This window comes from Sinocyclocheilus grahami, unplaced genomic scaffold (assembly GCF_001515645.1).
Source record: "Sinocyclocheilus grahami isolate Dianchi unplaced genomic scaffold, SAMN03320097.WGS_v1.1 scaffold552.1, whole genome shotgun sequence".
In the NCBI taxonomy this organism is placed as follows: Eukaryota; Metazoa; Chordata; class Actinopteri; order Cypriniformes; family Cyprinidae; genus Sinocyclocheilus; species Sinocyclocheilus grahami.
This window is the reverse complement of record NW_015505731.1, coordinates 683601-705114: the sequence shown is the minus strand read 5'-3', so window position 1 is coordinate 705114 and position 21514 is coordinate 683601. Positions and strand designations below refer to the sequence as shown.

General features: G+C 37.7%; 2 protein-coding genes across 2 annotated transcripts; one reads left to right on the top strand and one right to left on the bottom strand.

Moving 5' to 3' along the window:
- Nucleotides 1–143: 143 nt before the first annotated feature.
- Nucleotides 144–3683, bottom strand: LOC107555995 (trypsin-3). The gene is made up of 6 exons (XM_016238960.1): nucleotides 3608–3683; nucleotides 2670–2732; nucleotides 2348–2498; nucleotides 2064–2205; nucleotides 760–1014; nucleotides 144–613 (listed from the first exon to the last, which is right to left on the bottom strand). The coding sequence occupies exons 2-6, from the start codon at nucleotides 2719–2721 to the stop codon at nucleotides 455–457; spliced, it is 759 nt and encodes a 252-aa protein (XP_016094446.1). The 5' UTR covers nucleotides 2722–2732; nucleotides 3608–3683; the 3' UTR covers nucleotides 144–454.
- Nucleotides 3684–7289: 3606 nt separating this feature from the next.
- On the top strand, nucleotides 7290–18628 carry LOC107555990 (trypsin). The gene is made up of 6 exons (XM_016238953.1): nucleotides 7290–7341; nucleotides 7509–7559; nucleotides 14877–15036; nucleotides 15450–15591; nucleotides 18041–18307; nucleotides 18402–18628. The coding sequence occupies exons 1-6, from the start codon at nucleotides 7290–7292 to the stop codon at nucleotides 18594–18596; spliced, it is 867 nt and encodes a 288-aa protein (XP_016094439.1). The 3' UTR covers nucleotides 18597–18628.
- The last annotated feature ends 2886 nt before the right edge of the window (nucleotides 18629–21514 follow it).

Here is a 21514-nt window from a genome sequence, read left to right as displayed (position 1 = left end):
ATATATATATATATATATATATATATATATATATATATATATATATATATATATATATATATATACTGTATATATATATAATTTATTTATTTTTTACCAGATAACAAGACTACATCTTAAGTAATTTTGCTTCTCAAGTAAATGTATCTATATTCAAGAATGTTTAGATATTTGTACTAGAATTTGTGGTTAAATTGATGTTTTTACTGGCGTAAAATCAAGACAAAAATATTAAGAAAATCTTTTTGTTTTGTTTTTTTGCGGTGTGATATCCGAAACCTGCTCTGCTCTTTCTTTCATTCATAAATTGAGCGTCCTTGTTTGAGAGCGTAAAAGAATAAAACAAGTTTCAATGCTGGTATTTATCTTATCTAACCGACACTGACTGTCTTTTTGACCATCTGGTGTCATTTCTATGGCGTGGCAGTTCGATAACCTTTGGAAAAGGAACATTCTAGCTGATGCTATCATTGTCGATTATCCAGTTGATCCAAGAGACGTAGTTGCGGACTTTGGTGTAGACTCCTGGGAAATACTTGTTGGCACAACTGATGCCCCAGGACACGATCCCCTCAAAATACCCATTACAGATGAGAGGCCCACCAGAGTCGCCCTGCAGCCAAACAACCACAGGATCACACAGTGCTAAGGGTTCTATGATGCTGTTTGCTTAATTAAAAATATAATGTGTATGCATATCGTCTCTTTTCCTCTCTGTGTTTTGGGTTTCAGAATAAAAACCCTGCTGCTCGGATTCACCTGGCAGGAGTCTTTGCCGCCCAGCGGGGAGCCGGCGCACACCATGTTGTCTGTGATTCTGTAGTAGTAGTAGTATTGACACTGAGGGATGATCTGGACGTCCACAGCACGCAGGACGGGGGACAGGTAATAACTGTAGACCTGAGTGACGCCCCAGCCGCTCACCGTGCAAACTGTGCCCCCTTGTAAGGGAGCGAGTGAGGTTGGCAGCACAGCCGGCTGAATGTTGGCATTGAGCTCTGCAGGCTTTTCAAGCTAATGCACAAATCCAACAATGAATGGAAATGAAAAATATTATCATTTGCGTTTTTAACTGTTGATAATATTATATATTATTGATAATTCAATTTTGATAATAATCAGAAATGTTTCTTGAGCAGCAAATCAGCATATTAGATTGATTTCTGAAGGATCATGTGACACTGAAGACTGGAGTAATGATGCTGAAAATTCAGCTTTGCATCACAGGAATAAAATTGTAAAATATTTTACATTACACATATTACACATTTAAAAATATATTACAGGAGTAAATTGCATTTTAAAATATATTAGAGTAGAATAAATTAAAACCAAAAATATTGTGAAATATTATTACAATAAAAAAACTAATGAATTGTAATAATATTTCACAATATGATTTTTCACTCTATTTTTTCCATTAACATGTTTTTTTTTTCAGTTTGTTACTTGATATTATTATATATATGCATATATATGCATATAACAAACTGGAAAAAAAAATATTTCCTAAAGATTTTTATTTATTTACTAGAAAGGAAATAGTAGTTCAGTTTGTTACATGCTGTTACCATATATGTGACCCTGGACCACAAAACCAGTCTTAAGTAGCTGGGGTATATTTGTAGCAAAAGCCAAAAATGCATTGTATGGGTCAAAATTATTGATTTTTCTTTTATGCCAAAAATCATTAGGATATTAAGTAAACCTCATGTTCCATGATGATATTTTGTAAATTTCCTATCGTAAATATATCAAAACTTAATTTTTGATTAGTAATATGCATTGCTAAGAACTTCATTTGGACAACTTTAAAGGCGATTTTCTCAATATTTAGATTTTTTTGCACTCTCAGATTCCAGATTTTCAAATAGTTGTATCTCGGCCAAATGATGCAGATGATGCATAAATCTCAATTTCAAAAAAATTGACCCTTATGACTGGTTTTGTGGTCCAGGGACACATATGTTTGTTACTTCCTAAACTAGGATACTAGGATAAATAAACATAGACTTATTAACATATGTGCACATTTTTATATATTTCATGCTTGATGAACTTACTTTCAAGAGCATAATGTCACTATCAAATGTCCTGTAACTGTACATGTAATTCACCAGAACTCTGGACACATTGAACACCTGCTCAACACCCTCTTTACTGGAGAGGTTATGCTCACTCAAAACCACTTTGATTAAATAGCTCCTGCGAACAGAGTAGACAGCAGAACCCAACATTACCACATCAGTACAGTCAGAGTAAAGATTTGGCCTACCTCAAATACTCTAGCATGCTTGGTGTGTTCAGTTCCTTGTCAATAAAGGTGAATTCTGACTGAAATACTCACGGTCTCCAGCAATGAGCGGCAGTAACCACCCACTGTCGGTGTATGAGCGTTCCTCCGCAGTAATGGTAGTTGTTGTACTGGATAGAGGCCTGGTACTTTATGGAGTAGGGCTCAACCTCCTGTCCTCCAATGATTCTCTGCTGCAGTGAGCCTGTGAATGATAAAGCGAGGCCTCGTATATGCTAGATAAACATAAAACACCAGCTGCTTGTGCTCGCCAACGGATTTCAATAATGTATGCACAGAAAGCAACTTCCTGTTACATCTGCATTATTTTTTAGATGGCGCCACTGTGAGTTACTCAGGTAATGCAGTGCTTTACCGTGAAGCGAAGAGATGATGAGGAGCAAGGTGTATTCAAGGCATTTCTTCATGTTTGAGGGGTCTAAAACACAGAGGAGGTTTAGAGGTCGAGAAACGAATACAAACAGCTGTGGTAAAGACAAAACAGCACATTTTACATAATGCATGGTCATTGCTTTTCAACAACAGGTTACTCTGCTGGATTAAAAGTTAAAATCGAAAAAAGGTTTATTTTAGATGGTTTATTTATTTTTTAGATTTAGGTATTTTTAATAGTTAATAAAACTCTCTTTCAAAGAAAAACAAATGCAAAGAATAGGCATTGTCATTAATCAATCACTGTCATTTCAAAATGTCTAAAATTGTTAATATGACATGTATGATGCACACTACTTTTATTCAACAAGGATTTATTAATCAAAGTTAAGTTTTTTACATTGTAACTATATATATATATATATATATATATATATATATATATATTCAAATAAACGTGTTCATCAAAGAATCCTGAGAAATAATGTAAAAAATTTATAAATAAATAAAAAATACAACACACTGAAAGTATGGTTTCCACAAAAATATGAAGCAGTGCAACTGTTTGCAAACAGCTGAAAAACATACATTTTTCTTGAGCAGCAAATCAACATAGAATGATTTTTTGAAAGACACTGAAAACTGGAGTAATGATGCTGAAAATTCAGCTTTGCATCACGGGAATAAATTACATTTTAAAATATATTCAAATAGAAAGCAGACATTTTAAATTGTAATAATATTTCACAATATTACTGTTTTTACTTTATTTTTGATCAAATAAATACAGTCTTGGGAAGCGTAAGAAACCTCTTATGCATAAAAGACTTCAAAAACATTATTATATATTTTTTTAATATATGATAATATAATATATTACTTTTTCTACCCAAAACATAAACGGATGGCATAAAAACTCACCCTGAGCATCGAAAGCTTAATCCTGAGCAGCTAAATTCCACTAACTTCCACCCACAATAACTTAGCTGTGATATTGTCTTTGCTTTTATAGTGCAACCACATCTGTCCCTTTGGTTTTATGGTCTTGTTTGTACACTAACTATTCGCAGGAACAAAAACAATAACACGCCAGGACTTGGGCTGACCCAAAAGCTCCGAATATCTGTGATCGCCTCCTCTTGTTTGAAGCTATCATGTCTAGAAGGATTGTGTCCACAGAGCTACTGTAGCAAAGTGACAGCTAACCTCAATATTCACTTTAAATGCCCTGTTTCCACAAAAACTGGCCACAGAGAACTTCACAAAGCCAGCATCCATGAAAGAGCTGCAACTGCTAAAATGTTATCACGGACACCAATGCTAAAATCCCTAAAAGATGGTGTCATAATCATAAAACCTGGACAGTTGGAGCACCAAGACAAACTTTAACATATGCCCCAATCAGGCAAATCACCTGACTTGAATATTATCAAACTACTGTAGGGCGTTTTGGGGAAAAAGAGCGAGAAGCAGATTCCCTCCTTCAACATTTCTGAAGCAACTGGTAGATGTTCTGAGAGACAACATTCAACTGGAGACTATTCAGTATCTGTATCAAACGCCTTCAGGTTGGAAGCTGTTTTAAAGGGAAATGGGGGTAAAATGTCTTAATGAAATATTGCCTATTTCCCAGGTGTTCACATGACTTTTTCTTACCCCTATAGATGCTAAGTGTCACAAACAGGGAAGGATGAGGAGAGGTGAGGATCTAGGTGCAGCATGTTTAATGTGAAAACAACAGAGAAATGCGGAAAACAAGACAAAGAACATATGCAAGTAAGACAAATAACAAACAAAGCACAAGAGAAACACTTGGGCTGTATATATAGCGCTGAACTAATGAGTAACCAAGGGAACTAACAAGCAGATGGGTGTGGTCCAATGAGTGTCCTTGGCAACAAACAAGGGAACAGAGCTGCAGGGAAACAAAACAAGGAAGACACAGAACTACAAACTAAGAGTCCAAGACACAGACACAGAAAACAAAGGCAGGGATTGTGACATAGCCCCCCTCCTAAGGAGCGGCTTCCAGATTCTCCAAAACAAGAAACACAAAACAAAAGTCCAGGAGGGTGGTGGAGCAGAGGTGGAACAGGAGAGGGATGGTAGGCACATGGTGTGGAAGAAAGAGGGCCTGGAGGCTGTGATGGAGCATGAGACCAGGGCAGAGCCGGCGGATCAAGCGACCAGGGCGGGGCTGGAGACCAGAGTGAAGCTGGAGACAAGGGCGGAGCGGATGGATCAGATAGTCAGGTTGGAGCTGGAGACCAGACTGAAGCTGGAGACAAGGGCGGAGTGGATGAATCAGGTAGCCAGAGTGAAGCTGGAGACAAGGACGGAGCGGATGGATCAGATAGTCAGGGTGTAGCTGGAGACCAGAGTGAAGCTGGAGACAAGGGCAGAGCAGATGGATCAGGTAGTCAGGGTGGAGCTGGAGACCAGAGTGAAGCTGGAGACAAGGGCGGAGCGGATGGATCAGGTAGTCAGGGTGGAGCTGGAGACCAGACTGAAGCTGGAGGCAAGGGCGGAGCGGATGGATCAGGTAGTCAGGGTGGAGCTGGAGACCAGATTGAAGCTGGAGACAAGGGCGGAGCGGATGAAACAGGTAGTCAGGGTGGAGCTGAAGACCAGACTGAAGCTGGAGACAAGGGCAGAGCTGGCTGATCAGGTGGCCAGAAGAAGCCGGCAGGACAAACGGGACCCAAGATTCTCACAACGGAGCAGACGGGAACAGAGATCCCCACGGCGGAGCAGAAGACCACCACAGCAGAGCAGATGGGACTGGAAATTTCCACAGTGGAGTAGAAGACCACCAGGGCGGCGCAGGTGGGGCTGGAGACCTCCACGGTGGTACAGGCAGAGTTGGAACTGTAACAGACAGAACTGAAAGGTTAACAACGGCCTCTGTGGGAATGACAGGACTGGCAAGGGATTTAGGGACCGTCTTCATGGCCGTGATAGGGCAGGCAGAGGGTTCAGAGATGGCCAAGACAGGAGCTCAAGGGTGACCTCAGTGGTCGAGACAGGATAGGCAAAAAGTTAACTGACAGGCAACAACACAAGACTGAGCTCTGGTACTTGAGCGGGATCTGGAGCAGACTCATGGACCGGAGAGGGCTCTGGTGCAGACTCAGGGGCTGGAGAGCTTTGTGTGGCCCACGCACACAAGATGGCGACCGCCATCACAGGCAGCGCGGCAGACGGAGGGAGGATCACCAGGCTTGAAAGCGCAGAGGATGCCGGGCTGGGGATGCCGGCCACCTGTAGCGACATCAGTGGTGGGTCCACCAAATTGGAAGTCAAACGGCTAGGGACTGCCATGGTAGCTTCAGGTGCAACATACATGACAGCCGGAAACACTGGAGTGGCCTCCAAGACGGCTGAAGCCTCTGACATGGTGGCCATGACGGCTGGAGACTCTGGAGTGGCGGCCATGTTGAGGTCCTCCTCCACCTCTCTTTAACAGTGAAGGAGGAACCACAAAACTGCAGGACAAGGTCTATATATTGTGCCTGAGTCCAGCTTGGATCCCCCTGGCAACATCTCACTGAGGTCAACATCTAGACCACTCCAGACACAATCCATTTACAAGATTTCATCACCTGCCACAAGGAAACACTGGCAGGGATTGTAACGTCTAGGCATTGCTAAGCAGCTCTAATTGTTAGCCAAGGTGATAACCAACATAACTGCTAATAGGATTTCTATCATGATTTTAAATCTGTGTCCTGATGGAGGTTCTTTCATAAACCTGTTCCCCTTTTTTCTTTCCAAATTCTTCCTGCACCTTCAAGTGTATTTATTAAGCATAAAAATTTAATTAATTTAACATTAATTAAACATTTCCCTTTCTTTGTGTTTTTAATTATCCTTTGGTGAGCAAGCTAACAGCTTAGCCTGCTATCTTAGCATAGCACCAACTTGTTAAGAAAAGCTCTTTTGATTTGTTAGAACACAATGTCACCATAACATATTTTGGATCAGGCTTGAGGACTTCTTGGCACTATGAACTTTTACAATCAAATGAGCTATAACTGAAAACTTCGCTTCCAGAATTTCAGTTGTATCTAAGGGCCATTCACACTAAGGATGGTAACTTAACACAAATGAAAACTATAAAGTTTTAATAATCTATGTTCTAATTCTATGAAAATTGTGAAGTCCACAATGGAACTATAATGATAACAGCTCAGTGGTATCGTTGGAATCTCTCTCAAAATAATATTTTTCCAGCTGATAAATGATCAAATACGAGCCAGTCAGAATCCACCCGACTTTAAAGAATGCACGGATTTAAAGTCGCAGATTACAAATAGTAAACGGAACATTGTCACCAGTTATCGTCATTGTGAACAGCACTAATATAGTTATTGTAATAGTTGTCTTTAAAGTTATCAAGCTTGGTATTAACGGATCTTTACAAAATTATTATTTGAGCTCTTTAGGATTGGTTTCATATTAAAAAGCAGCACATTAGCATTTTTAACAAGGGACTGACTAATTATCACATGCAGAGTTGGGAAGGCTTGTCTGAACTTGTGACATGTCTTAACTTGTCTTAATACATGTCCATTGCGTTGAGGTGATCCAGCGAGAACACATTATGTGTTGTTATGAGAAGGTCAGGGAGGGCAACCCTGCTGAAAGCCCAACTTGTTCAGTTGAATCAAACACTGTTTGATTCATAGCACCCCTTGAATACTGCAATCAGAACTATGGAAACCTGAAGAACAGTGTTGATGTGATTTCCTCACCCTATGTGGAGGGGTTTAGTAGATATAGTCCTGCTGACCTTCAGTGCTGCTTTTCCCGCTCACATTAGCCATAGTCATGCTGCTCTTTCTGGTGCTGTTGAAACTCATCCCAGCCAACTGTAAGTACACTGAATAATATCAGGAGCTGAACTACTTCTTTTTGCCTGCAGCCTTAGCTTTGCAACAAAGCAATGTATTGCCTTTTACAGTGTTTAAGCGTTTTAAGTGTTTACTTTTACTTAGTATTTGGATGAATGGCACGTTACTTATCTTTGTCTTGAAATGAATAGAACTTTGTGATGATGAGCATGTTCTGAATGCATTAATTAAATTAAATTTTAATACGGGGGTATTAAAAAGCATAATCTAATGTTACATATAATGTGTGTGTGTGTGTGTGTGTGTGTGTGTGTGTGTGATTGTGTTTGCTGCATTTGTATAATAACATGGGTATGACATAGGTGTTACAACGAGAAGGTGATTTATGAGGACGTTTTCAGTTGTCCCCATAATTCAAAAGGCTTATAAATAATTCAGAATGAGTTTTTTTGAAAATCTAAAAATGCAGAAAGTTTCCTGTGAGGGGTAGGTTTAGGGGTAGGGTTGGTGTAGGGCAATAGAATATACGGTTTGTACAGTATAAAAATGGAGAGTCCCCATAAACCATAAAAACAAACCTGTGTGTGTGTGTGTGTGGGTGTGTGTGTGTGTGTGTGTGTATATATATATATATAAAATCATGCTCTGGGCTGGGATGCCATATCGTGCTATTCGCTTGAGACAGCAGGTCCCTCCTGTGGGTGATTTGCCAAGGGGGTGCCACCTGCATCTCCCTGAGGTCCGGAAACCAAGGTTGATTCGGACAGTTCGGGGCAATGAGGATCACCGATCTCTCTTCCCTGATTTTGCATAACACCAGAGGCAAAATCTTCACCGGAGGGAACGCATTAAGTCTGGCTCTCCGCAAGCGCGACGACAGAGCATCCCCCATCAGCAGGGAGTGAGACCGTGAAAAGAACAGCGGGCAGTACGTGTTCTCGCTCGTTGTGAACAGATCCACCTCTGCCCTCCCGAAGCAATGTTTCCCATCCTGTCCACTGCTTGCGCAGAACATCCGACTCATGTAGCCGTGGAGGACGTGGTGCGCTACTTAGCCATTATCTAAGTGGAGCGGGGTGCAGAAGAGGAGCGTGTTCTCGACGGTGCACGGAACGTGCATCAGGGCATCAGGTGACTCATCACCTTCGCTCGATAACAGACTCCACGGCATCACCAAAGAGGCCAGAGAAAGTGATCGGTGCGTTGAGGAGTGCCTTATGGTCGGAGTCCTTCAGGTCAGCTAGGGTCAGCCATAGGGTCCTGTGAAGGACTACCATGAACCCCATGGATCGACCGATGGCTTGAGCGGAGCGCTTTGTCACCATCAGCGCAAAGTCTGTCATCGTGGTCAGATTTCACGCCATCCAAGTCCATGTCGCCACAGTCCAGGGACTGCAGGAGCTTAGCTTGGAAAACCTGCAGCACTGCCATTGCATGCAGTGTGGACGCCACTTTGCCAAAGGAAGTGTAAGCCTTGTCAGCGAGGTGGGTGGTAAATCAACAAGGCTTCAAGGAAGGAAGGCCCCTCGTCAAGGGGCATGTGCACGGCTCTGGTCAGCGAAAAGGACTGGGGCCGATGGCTCAGAATGAGGGGATGGCCCACCAGCGGCTCGCTGGCGGCAGTGGGCCTTGTCCCTGCAAGACCACGAGTGATGTTCCTCCGAGTCCTCAAAACGGGTGCCTGCAAGTGAGCGCACTGTACGCAGTCAGACTCCAAGAACATAGCCTTAGCGTGGGCTAGGCACAGTCAGGTGATGTAGTGCTCGTGTGGGTCCAGCGGGCTGATGTGCCCGTGCAAAGTTGACAGAAGGTGGCCATTGGATGCAGTGAAGTACCTGTATTTTCTGGTGCGTCTTTGAAAATAGCAGCGTGCAGGAGAAGATTCTGAGGCAATTGTTGCTCTCATTGCATTATATACTGCCTGCAGGCTTGTCAGTATTTGCATGCAGTTTGCATAATTAGCAACAATTGGCCAGTTTATTTAGTTTCAGGATTTTTGGAGAAGGGGAGGAGTTCCCACAGCGAATGATTCTCAATGTTGAGTGAACGTTCAAAAGGGAACTATAGTCCTGCAACATTGACTAGTGTAGTCTGCTTCTCGTAAGAATGACACTTATGAGCCTATTCTTTAATCAAAACACTTACTAATCACTTTGTATTAGTTATTATTTAATGAATGGCTGTTCATATAACAACCTGTAGTAAAAGATACAAAGTTTGAGTTTTGTTGTAATCAGTGGTATTTTAGCAAATAGATAAATAAGTAAAGGAATGAAATGTACTGTTTCAAACAACAACAACCGTTATTTGGGACTGCATTTATGCCACCTCTAAAAAGTTTGTAAAAAGTCATTAAATATAAGAATGATAGGCTACATATCTGTTAAACGAGATAACTGATTCTCAGGTGTGATTGTTTGCGGAATTATTTCTAGAATCTGAATTAGATATCTTCTGATTAGAGGTTAATTTGCATTCATTATTCACTTCTAATGAAGGTTTATATGTCCATGAAAGATTACAAAGTTAGTATTGCACTTGCTAAAGCTCATACTACCTGGGAAGGTTTACTCACAACAGGCTTCAGAATTTACTTTAATTACTGTATATACTATGTGTTAAGTCAAGTCAAGTCACCTTTATTTGTATAGCACTTTATACAATACTGGTTGTGTCAAAGCAGTTAAACAGGAAAATAGTTTACTTTATAGTAATAGTAATACTTTATTTTTACTTGATCTTTGTGCCACACACAGATAATTGCATCCAATAATGTTGACAGATTCATTCTTTCTGAAGAAACTTACAAGAAAGAACACGTTTTGTGTAAGTACTGAAGCACAAACTTAAACAGATGGTAGGGTTATTACAGTTAACTATAAAAAACATTTTTAATAACTGAAATAAAATAATATATATTAACAAAAAAACAACTTTATTTCAGCTAGTTAATCAGATTAATTTGATTATGATTTAAAATATTATTGTGTTGGGAATCAATCATAATGCGTAGTGTTAGAATTTGATTAGACTAATGATACTTTAAAAGGAAGTAAAATACTGATTTGACTGAACTTTTTTTACTCATTCAAGAACTGTTTCTTACATCTTCACTAGTCAGCTTAAAACTTAATTACAGTTAAAAAGGGGACCTTGTTGGTTCTGTATATTATAATTTTTGCATTTATCACTTCATCAGGAACTCAGATGCTAAGTACGGCTGGATGACTCAATATTACTTGTGAGCTTGTGTTCTTCCTTTTTTTTAATGATGACTTGCTCGTTGTTGCTGTATTCAAGATACTACAGTATATCTGGCACTAAAACAAAGATAACTGAGCAAAGATCAGATCTGAGGAATGCAAATGCTCAGTTTCTACGGAGTTCAGATCATCAACAGTTTTACAGTGCTGGCAGTGTCACAACTAACTGAAAGACATTTGCGTTACTGTTACCCTTATCACATGACTTCTCACAGTACATAAAGAATATTTCAATAGGAAATAATAGCTACTCTGTCTCATCTTTGCCACCACTTGTTGTTGTGAGTCATCAGCTTTGAAATGCGAGTGGTTTGGGGATGAAAAATCCACAGTGTATTCTTATCCTGAACTGTGCATTGAAACATCTATTTGAATAAATATATTCACAAATGCGCAGAAGAGAAGTGCTGAGAAATCACATTTAGATGGCACTCTTCTTTATTTAAATGGAAAAAAACATGTCTGGCTAATCACTTGGATTAGCACTTTAAAAATAAAAGCTGTTCTTGATTAAGGATACAAGCTGCTATTCTGAGGAAAGTGGACATCTGTATGCAAGCTTTCTTTTCTGTCTTCTTTAACTCATGTTACTGTTATAAATAAGAATGCAATGTATATTTATGGATGAAATGATAAAATAGTATAAATGTAAGTTACGTTAATACATTTTACAATTACATTATGGAAGTGGATTGGCTTTTCAGCAAATGGTTACATCCTTCTATAATCTTTGGTTTAACTGCTCAATTTGGCACTTAATATGAAATATAACTTCATAAAGAATGAATTATATGGTGTTTAGATACATTATGCCTCATAAATCTAAATGAACATGTGTGGTCTTGTAAATGAACACTGGATCGATGATAATCTGTGTTTGTTATACGCAGCAGTTCCTTTTGATTTCCCAAAAATAACAGGTGGTAGTTATCCTGGATTGGTTTCAGAAGATATGTTGCTAGGTGACAGCATTACAAGCAGTGAAGCGCGGCTCCTTGGTGGTTTGGAAAGCTACATTGACACTTGACTGCAACATTGCTCTGATTACTAGATTTCTGTCTTGCTAATGAATTGCACACATTAGACATTTTGTCAATCTAAAAATCACACAGATATTGCTTACTTTGAAAGAATCAACTTGGCTATGTTAGGTTACACAAGCAAAAACATCTTTAAGGAACAGGCAGAAATAACTCCTTAATGTAACAACTGCACATGTTCACAAATAAAGCAGATGCTTCATAAACAAACCAGGAGCTTTGCCCACTTGATGTGAAGTTTTTCAGGCAATTATCCTGATATCAGACCACTGAACCATTGGACTTTACACTAATGAAAATTGGTTATAATTGCTTATAATGAGGCCTCCTGCTAAACATTATAAATAATTGGCTACACTTTTAATAATGCCTCCATCATGAAAATGGGGTTATGGAACTAGATAAGCATTTTATGTTAGGCCTATACAGTATATTATGTTATATTATATTTAAAAATGTTACCTTCTCAGTATTAAAAATAATTGACTACACTTAAGATGCCTCCATGAAAATGGGGTTATAAAATTAGATGACAGTTTTATTTTATTTTATTTTTTAAATCTACCTTCTCAGTATTAAAAATAATTGACTACACTTATAATAATGCATCCACCATGAAGATATTATATTATATTATATTATATTATATTATATTATATTATATTATATTATATTATATTATATTATATTATATTATATTATATTATATTATATTATATTATATTATATTATATTATATTATATTATATTATATTATATTATATTATATTATATTATATTATATTATATTATATTATATTATATTATATTATATTATATTAAAATCTCAGTATTAAAAATAATTGACTACACTTTTAATGCCTGCAGAATGAAAATGGGGTTATGAAAACTAGATAACAGTATTTATTTGCTTGTTTGTTTTACGTTCTATATTAAAACAAGGGTTAGGGTTAGGGTTAGGGTTAGGTTAGGGTTAGGGTTCTATATTAAAACAAAAAAGTAATGTTTTTTGTCTAGATTATTTCGCTTTCCTTTTTTATTGTAAAGCATAAAAGTTTAAATTAGTGAGATTTACACTTAAAAACATGCACTACTATTTATGTTGACATGAACTGTCTCTGTTCATCTGTAGTCTCTTTTGCACTCACACTCATGCACAGCAATGTTAGCTCACGTACAGTCGGTTGGTCCCAATGTGTGACAATTCATTAGGTGAAGTAAACATAGCAAAACATTTCCCTAAACAATTTATGGAGTGCTATAAAGGTGTTGATATGTCAAGCCTGTGGTATTAGCAAGTGCAGTAAAAAATATATATATGCAAAATATCTGTTTCTTGTCTATTCAAGTTTCAGTGTTCTGCTCTGAATCGGCTCTCATGCTCTGAGGATGTGTCAATATCCGCGGGACATGTTTGAAAACTACTATTTCCATAGGGCGTTTTTAATGAATGATGTATGCTTGATTGTTTAAAGTTTTCAGTTATCATTTTCATCATCTAATATCTGGTTTGTGACAGTTTTGTGGAACACTGACATTTTTTATTTTTTCAATCAGCATAATTGTTCATGCTTACATGAAGTGGTTAATTATTTCACAATATAAAGCTGTTTTAAAGTCTGAGCAGATGTTTGCATTTTGCCTACCCTTTTTCTGCTTGGCACACCTCTGAAGCAGAGGAGCTATAAATATCTCAAGTGATTGGCTAAATCCAGTGTTGCCCATCTGTTAATTAACAGGAAGCTTGGGTAGAGGATAGGTGGGACATCTGCACTGACCTATGGGAAGGAAGTGATTTACTCAGCCTGTAGTGTTGAGCTCATCTCAGTGTCATCCTAGCATAGATGGACCTCTCAAAAGTTAGAGTTGTCCCAAATCCCCTTAGCATCTCCCAATCTGTGCCATGTGATGGTGAACAATGTAAGCTTCTTAGGTATAATCCATCCCAGGGAGAAGAGGGCTGACACAGCTGCTCCTCGCACCTCATATGCCTCCTCTGGGAGTCTGGCATGAGGAAAAAGGGATGCATGTGAAAGGGCATGATAGACTGGACTGACCCAAGTCATCAGCTCCAGGCCACAAATAAATCACCACATATAGTGGACACAACACATATTTGGACAGTTAAGTTGCACTGTATGGCATTGCATTTTTAAACTGGGGTACAGGGACACTAAAGGAATGCTTTGTTTGTGGGTCTCCATAAAATTTGAATGTAAATCAGATTTTACACTCAACAGACTCAAAAACCATTGTTGTACATATACATTATTACAGTATATACCTTAATTATCTATTATATACAGTATATTATGTGTATGTATGTGTGTGTGTTTGTTTATTTTTTTTCTTATTTTTTCTTATTTTTATCTTTTAATATATTTATATTTTTTTCTTGTCATATTTACTTGGTTTGTGTTTAATGTTTTGGTAATATTATATGTAAACACAATCATGCAAATAAAGTACTTTAAACTTAAAAATGAATCGTAGGATTTTACAATATATATATATATACATATATATATATATATATATATATAAAATCATGAGCCTCAAAATATCAGAAAATTCCACTCTTTATATACATTTCAAATATCTGAAATTTTAAGGTACATATGTAAATCGAAAATATTTTTAAAACATTTTTGAAATTAGGGAAATTTAATGTATCAGTCATATATATTAAGGAAATATGTTCATAGTTTTTACTTATTAGTTATACCACATGACATTATTAGAGTCATTACATTTAAACTCATTAATCATTAGAGTCAGTTACAAACCAACATATACAAACTAGACACAACTAGAATTTTAAAAGTTTTTTTTTTCTTTTCTTTATCGTGAACATTTTTAATGTTCATAAATATCATAAATCATAAACCACTGCTGCATACTACCATTAACAAACCACTTTGTAACCAATAAGAAGCCTTAGAACATCAGCCTATGTATCCTGAGATGAGAGGTTTATTTCATTGTCCTTTCACTGTCACCTTATGTTTTTAATGTTTTTTATAATGTTTTCCAGGTCTGGACTTTGTTCAGGGGCGCATTGTTGGCGGATATACCCCCTCACCAAATTCAATCAAATACATTGTATCGCTACAGAGCTCGAAGGGCCAGCACTTCTGTGGCGGATCTCTGGTCCATAAGTCCTGGGTGCTTACAGCCGCCCATTGCAATATTGGGTGTGTGATTTTTCACCTTTCCTTTAAATAAATTCTCTGCCTAACAGGCTGTTAATGAGACTTACAGGATGTATAGTATGGCAGGAGACTTAATAGCCAAGTCCGTGGGTGAGTCGAAAGCCAGAGTAAAGCAGACAGGCACTCAGGACGCACGCTAACCTTGACCCGTCATCCCCGTGTGGGACTTAATGAATGCTGGCTTATCTGCAGCTTGGCACGGATGAGGCTGCTAACAGCGAGAAATACTGTTATTCAACTCATGTCCCCTACAAAAGAGTCACTGTGTATAACAAGAAATCAGATATCAAGCATATAAGTATCTGTTTCTTCACTGTTGCTTAAGTATGGTGGTGTTAGAATATCATCCCATGTTTTTTCAGAGGGTCTTGAGTGTATTTTTGCTTGTCTTTAAGGATGGATCAGATGATGGTGGTGGCTGGAGACTATACTTTAGGTGCTTATGAGGGGACAGAGCAGTACTCCAAGCCTCTGTCGCTTATCCCGCACCCTCAGTACAACAGGACCACCAATAATGCAGATATTATGCTCATAAAGGTATGGCACCTTGGTGCTTATACCACTCTCAAGTGAGTGAATAAGAAAGTATTGGATGCTTCAATCTGGTCAATTATCATGGCATTCATGGCATCAATTATGACAATCTAATATAAAGAAACAACAGAGCTAAAAATGTTAAAAGAAAAAATAAATAAATACATTAAAATATTTTCAAAACCTTATGTCCTCATCATCCAGTAGGAATTTATATTACAGACTGGCTATACATTATCCCTTACATAATGAAACTTTTCAGAACCTGTTGATTAACAGTCATCGAGTCATTTAAATTATATAACATTTAGTTCTAGTCCTTGAGAATTTGATTGGCTAAGCTGTGTCTCAGAAGTGCTGGAATTGCTGGAACTTGATATCGAGTCACTAACTGAGGCTGCGTCTGAAATCGCATACTCTCTAAATAGGTACTTCTTTTGAAAATGTAGTTACGTCATGATCATTAAAAAATACATTCTATATGATAGGAAGGTGTGTTGTCATCTGGGTAGTTTCATCTTACTGATGAATTTGGACATACTACTTGGCTCGTATACTGTTTTTCACCTACTATATAATAGGGAAGTATGCAATTTTGGATGCAGCCTGAGTCTTGAATCATTTAATCATTCATTCAACTGATTTGTTCAAAATCACTGATTCATTCAGGAATAAGACAAGTGACTGGATGCCTCTGACTGAAAATCTCATGATGAAATAAATGTTTTTCTCCAATGCATGTTGATAACAATTACTGGCACCCCTAGATATTCTTATGATCAATATATATATGAATTATATTCCCTTTAATATTTAAATTTTTTAGCACACCAGGGTGACTAGGAGCATGAAATTTTCCAGCCATGACTTCCTGTTCCACAGGATTATAAATATGAGGAACACAAAGGCCAAATTCCCTTAATCATCCATCACAAGGAGGAAAACCAAGGAATATAGTGCTGATGTGCAGAACAAGATTGTTGAGCTTCACAAAATAGAAAGTGGTTGTAAGAAAAGGGATAAAGCATTGAAAATCCCCATTTCCACCATCTGTATCGTCCTAATGCACGGTGAGGAGGAGAGTTTGAGTGGCCAAAGCCACTCCAAGGGTCACAGCTGGAGAATTACTGAGATTAGATGAGTCTTGGGGTCAGAAAGCCTAAAGAATATTAAATAGCCCCTACATCCCCACATGTTGTTCGGAAGGGTTTCAAGAAAAATCCTCCTCGCTCATCCAAAAGCAAACTCCAGCATATTCAGTTGTCAGACACGACTGGATCTTCAAATGGCACTGGCTTCTGTAGTCAGATGAAACTAAAAATAGAGCTTTTTACCACTAGATGGGTTTGGTGCAAACAGGGATAAAAAGTACCCCATGCCCAAAGTTAAATATACTGATGGATCTTTAATGTTGTCGGCCTGTTTTTGTGCCGGAGGTCCTGAACATCTTGTTCAGATGCATAGCATCATGGATTCTATCAAATACCAACAGATAAAAAATCGAAACCTGACAGCCTCTGTTAGAAATCTTATAATGGGTCGTGGTTGGATCTTCCATCGGGACAATAATCCAAAACAAACACAAAAATGTGTCTCTGAGCACAACATGAAGCTTCTGCTATGGCCGTCCCAGTCCTCTGACCTGAACCCTACAGAAAATGATTGTGGTGAACTGAAGAGAATAAGCACCAACACGGAGCTGTGAATCTGAAGGATCTGGAGAGGCTCTGTATGAAGGAATGGTCTCTGATCTCTTTTCAGGTGTTCTCCAAACTCTTCAGGCATTATAGGAGAAACTCAGAGCTGTTATTATGGGAAAAGGACGTTGCAATAATTGGATGCCAATAATTGTGGCCAACATGAACTAGTAAAAAACATGTATTTCATCATGAGATTTCCCCATCACATTCCATTGTTTTACTTCAATGAAAGGTTAGAATTTTGTGAATTTTTTGAATAAAAATGATCAGAAGGATAAACAATACACATTTATTTTCACAGCCACCTTTGCTCATATTTACCAAGGGTGACAATATTAGTGGAGGGCACTGTACATCCGGATTTCATTCAACACTGCACACTTCTACTATACAGAACATACTTCTGAAGTGCTTAATCAAAAGAAGGACCTACTCAGAAAGTATGCGATATGCTTTGAGAATTAATCATTGAATCATTCATTCAACACATTTGTTCAAAATTACAGTTTCTGTCTGAAATTAGTCACTGAATTGTTCATTCAATCAATTCGTTCAAAAACACTGATTACAATGAAACAGCAAGTAACACATTGTATTAAACAAAGTAGAAAGACTGAAATAGTATTTTCCTTCTAAATGTACTCCAATAATGTTTTATTTACTCGTTATACAATGTAAGTTAATATTGAGTTCGCTGTGCTTTTATATCAACTCTGATCTGTATGCCTGTCTCTGGGTGTGGGTTCTTTCAGCTTAGTGCGCCCATAGAGCTGAACAGGTACATGTCCCTCGCCCCGCTCCCGAAACAGAACGCAGGGCTGCTGGCGGGCAGGATGTGCCGGGTGTCTGGATGGGGCTCCACCAGCCACAGCGGAGGTTTGACGCCCCTCACCCTGCGTACGGTCAAACTCCCCATTGTCTCCACCTCCAAGTGCAACAGCAGTAACTCCTTCAGCGGAAACATCACAGCAAACATGATCTGCGCTGGGTCCAGCACAGGAGGAAAAGATGCGTGTAAGGTAAAGTGGAAAAACACTAGTGGTAATGACCAGCTGACATTCTCCGTTACCCATTCAAATGCTCTATAAGGATGTTGGCGTTCTGGTGTTCCAGGGAGACTCCGGAGGGCCGCTGGTGTGTGATGGATGTGTTTATGGCCTGGTCTCTTGGGGAAATGGCTGTGGAGATTCTAGGTTTCCAGGGGTTTATACAGCCGTGTCCAGGTTCCGCAGGTGGATTGACCAGACAATATACAGCCCATATTCACGATGCCTTAAGTCAGTCGGTCTTTTCAGCAGGAAAGACTAAACTTCTCTTGTGCTTTCTCCAATACTTGCATTCATATAATGTGCAAACAATATTGTTCAAACCACATTACTTCTCAGCACATTATATAATTTGTCCATTACCAATGTCCAACAGTGAATATACATAATGGAAAATTCTTTCATTTTTTTGTCAATATTTTCACCACATCTTAAATGATTCTGTGGTTCATTCCACGTCATTATGTGGTGGAAATGACAGTGATAGAATATAATATTTTAAACATTTTCCTAATAAAATAATTTATGCATACTAAATACTTTTGTATAATTACAAAATAACAGCTGAAATTATACACTATAGAAAAACTCAATTCATGAATAGTAATTATCGTAATTTTTCTACCTTTCTTTTTTTCCTTTTTTTTTTTTTTGGTTTGTTGTAGTGGAAATGTAGGCAGAACTGTGGAACAACCTTAATTTTCAAAAATGTATTGTATATAAATCATTTACTCACAATACTGTATAAACTATATTGTTAATTTTTTCACTGCTTGCTTATATCATCATAGTTTAAAACATGATTTTCATAACATTGAAGCCGTTACCTAAAAGGAATTTGAAAAGTGGTGGAAAAGGCATGGTAAATTGTTTTAATAGGATTTTAACATATGATTTAAATATATTTATATATTAAGTTTTCATAAAAAAATGAAAATCCCTGGCCCCTGGGACATACAGTACCTTTTAAAGATTTTTCAATAAGGTCAAAAAGAATTAATAATTTTATTTAGTGAAGACACGTTCAATCAATCAAAAGCAACAGAAAAGATATGCACATTTAGTTACAAAAGAAGTAAATGCCAAGATGTATCCTGAAAAAAAAAATACAGGTGCATCTAAATCAATTAGAATGTCGTGCCACACTTTTTCCTTCCACTCAACTTTCTGTTAACATGCTTGTATACAGCACTCTGTGAACAGCCAGCTTCTTTGGCAATGAATGTTTGTGGCTCCTTGTGAAGGGTGTCAATGATTGTCTTCTGGACAACTGTTAGATCAGCAGTCTTCATCATGATTGTGTAGCCTAGTGAACCAAACTGAGAGGCCATTTTGAAGGCTCAGGAAACCTTTGCAGGTGTTTTGAGTTGATTAGCTGATTGGCATGTCACCATATTCTCATTTGTTGAGATAGTGAATTGGTGGGTTTTTGTTAAATGTGAGCCAAAATCATCACAATTAAAAGAACCAAAGACTTAAACTACTTCAGTCTGTGTGCATTGAATTTATTTAATACACGAGTTTCACAATTTGAGTTGAATTACTGAAATAAATGAACTTTTCCACGACATTCTAATTTATTGAGATGCACCTGTAGTTTCTATAAAAATATTATGCAGTAACTAAACTGCAAATTAAATGGTTTTCAACACTGATAATAATCAGAAATCTGTCTTGAGCAGTAAATCAGCATATTAGAATGAATTCTGAAGGATCATGTGACACTCAAGACTGGAGTAATGATGCTCTGCATCACTGGGGAAAAAAATCCATTTTAAAATAGAATAGAATAAAATAGAAAACATCATTCTAAAACATCTAAAATGAAAAACATCAAACAGCCATAAATGTAAGCATTTGAAATAAAATGTAACCCTAGACCACAAAACCAGTCATAAGGGTACATTTTTCGAAATTGAGATGTATACACCATCTGAAAGCTGAATAAATGAGCTTTCCATTGATTTGTGGTTTGTTAGGATAGGACGAAATTTGGACGAGATACAACTATTTGAAGATCTGGAATCTGAGGGTTTAAAATAAAATAAAAAAATGTACGCCTTTAAAGTTGTCCAAATGAAGTTCTTAGCAATGCATATTACTAAACAAAAATTAAGTTTTGATATATTTACAGTAGGATATTTACAAAATATCTTCATGGAACATGATCTTTACTTAATATCCTAATGATTTTTGTCATAAAAGAAAAATCGATAATTGTGACCCATACAATGTTTTTTTTGGCTATTGCTAAAAATATACCCCATGGACTTGAGACTGGTTTTGAGCTCCAGAGTTAAAAATGTAATGTGAAGGCCTCTTAAAACTACAATACACTTACAAACTCTTAAGTAATGTGATTAATATACATGATAAATGAACAAAAACGTCTGACAGTGATGTTGTGAAGACTGATGACTACGTTTTAATATCAGTTAGCAGCTAGATGTCATGCATATAGTTGTAATAATAAACAGTCTCCCTTTAAATTGCTTATTTACAAGGGAATTACCCCAAACGGTTTCGCCAAAGGATATTAAATGCAGAAAATTTGCCTTTGTTTAGTTCAATTGCTGTGACTGGGAAGCAATAAAAAGATTTGACGTTGTACCGTTCTTGCAACAATGGATGTTTGCGCATCTAATAGGACTGGGTGTGTCTGCAATTACTCTTCTCTGAAGGTGGCATCAGTTCCAGGAGCTTTTGGTTTCACTGCCTGCACATGACACCACGTGTAAGACGATCGCCGCACGAATTACACACAATGATTCGCAGCAGTTTATGCGTGCATCATATAAATGCATACCAAAAGTTCAGTTTGATCATGATAACTTTTATGTATCTGGGGCATCATTCATTACTTACATAATTAAAAACAATAGGTAACATTAAGCGTAAAGGTTAAACCAACCAACAATACAGGTCATATGGGAATAATTACGTTTTTGAGGAGGGCTGCTAACATGTTTGGCTGAAACGGAGTAATCTGATGGATCTCTGAATAGAGTTTCATGGGAAATAAATCGCAGAAGAGCATGTTCCCACAGAGAAAGCCATTGTGAATGAATATGCCACACAAAAATAAGTAAATACTAAAGAACAAAGCTAATTTCACGTGCCAGGACAAGTAGAACTTGTTGTAAATAAGCTGACCAAGATTCATTTTATGATCTGTACCAT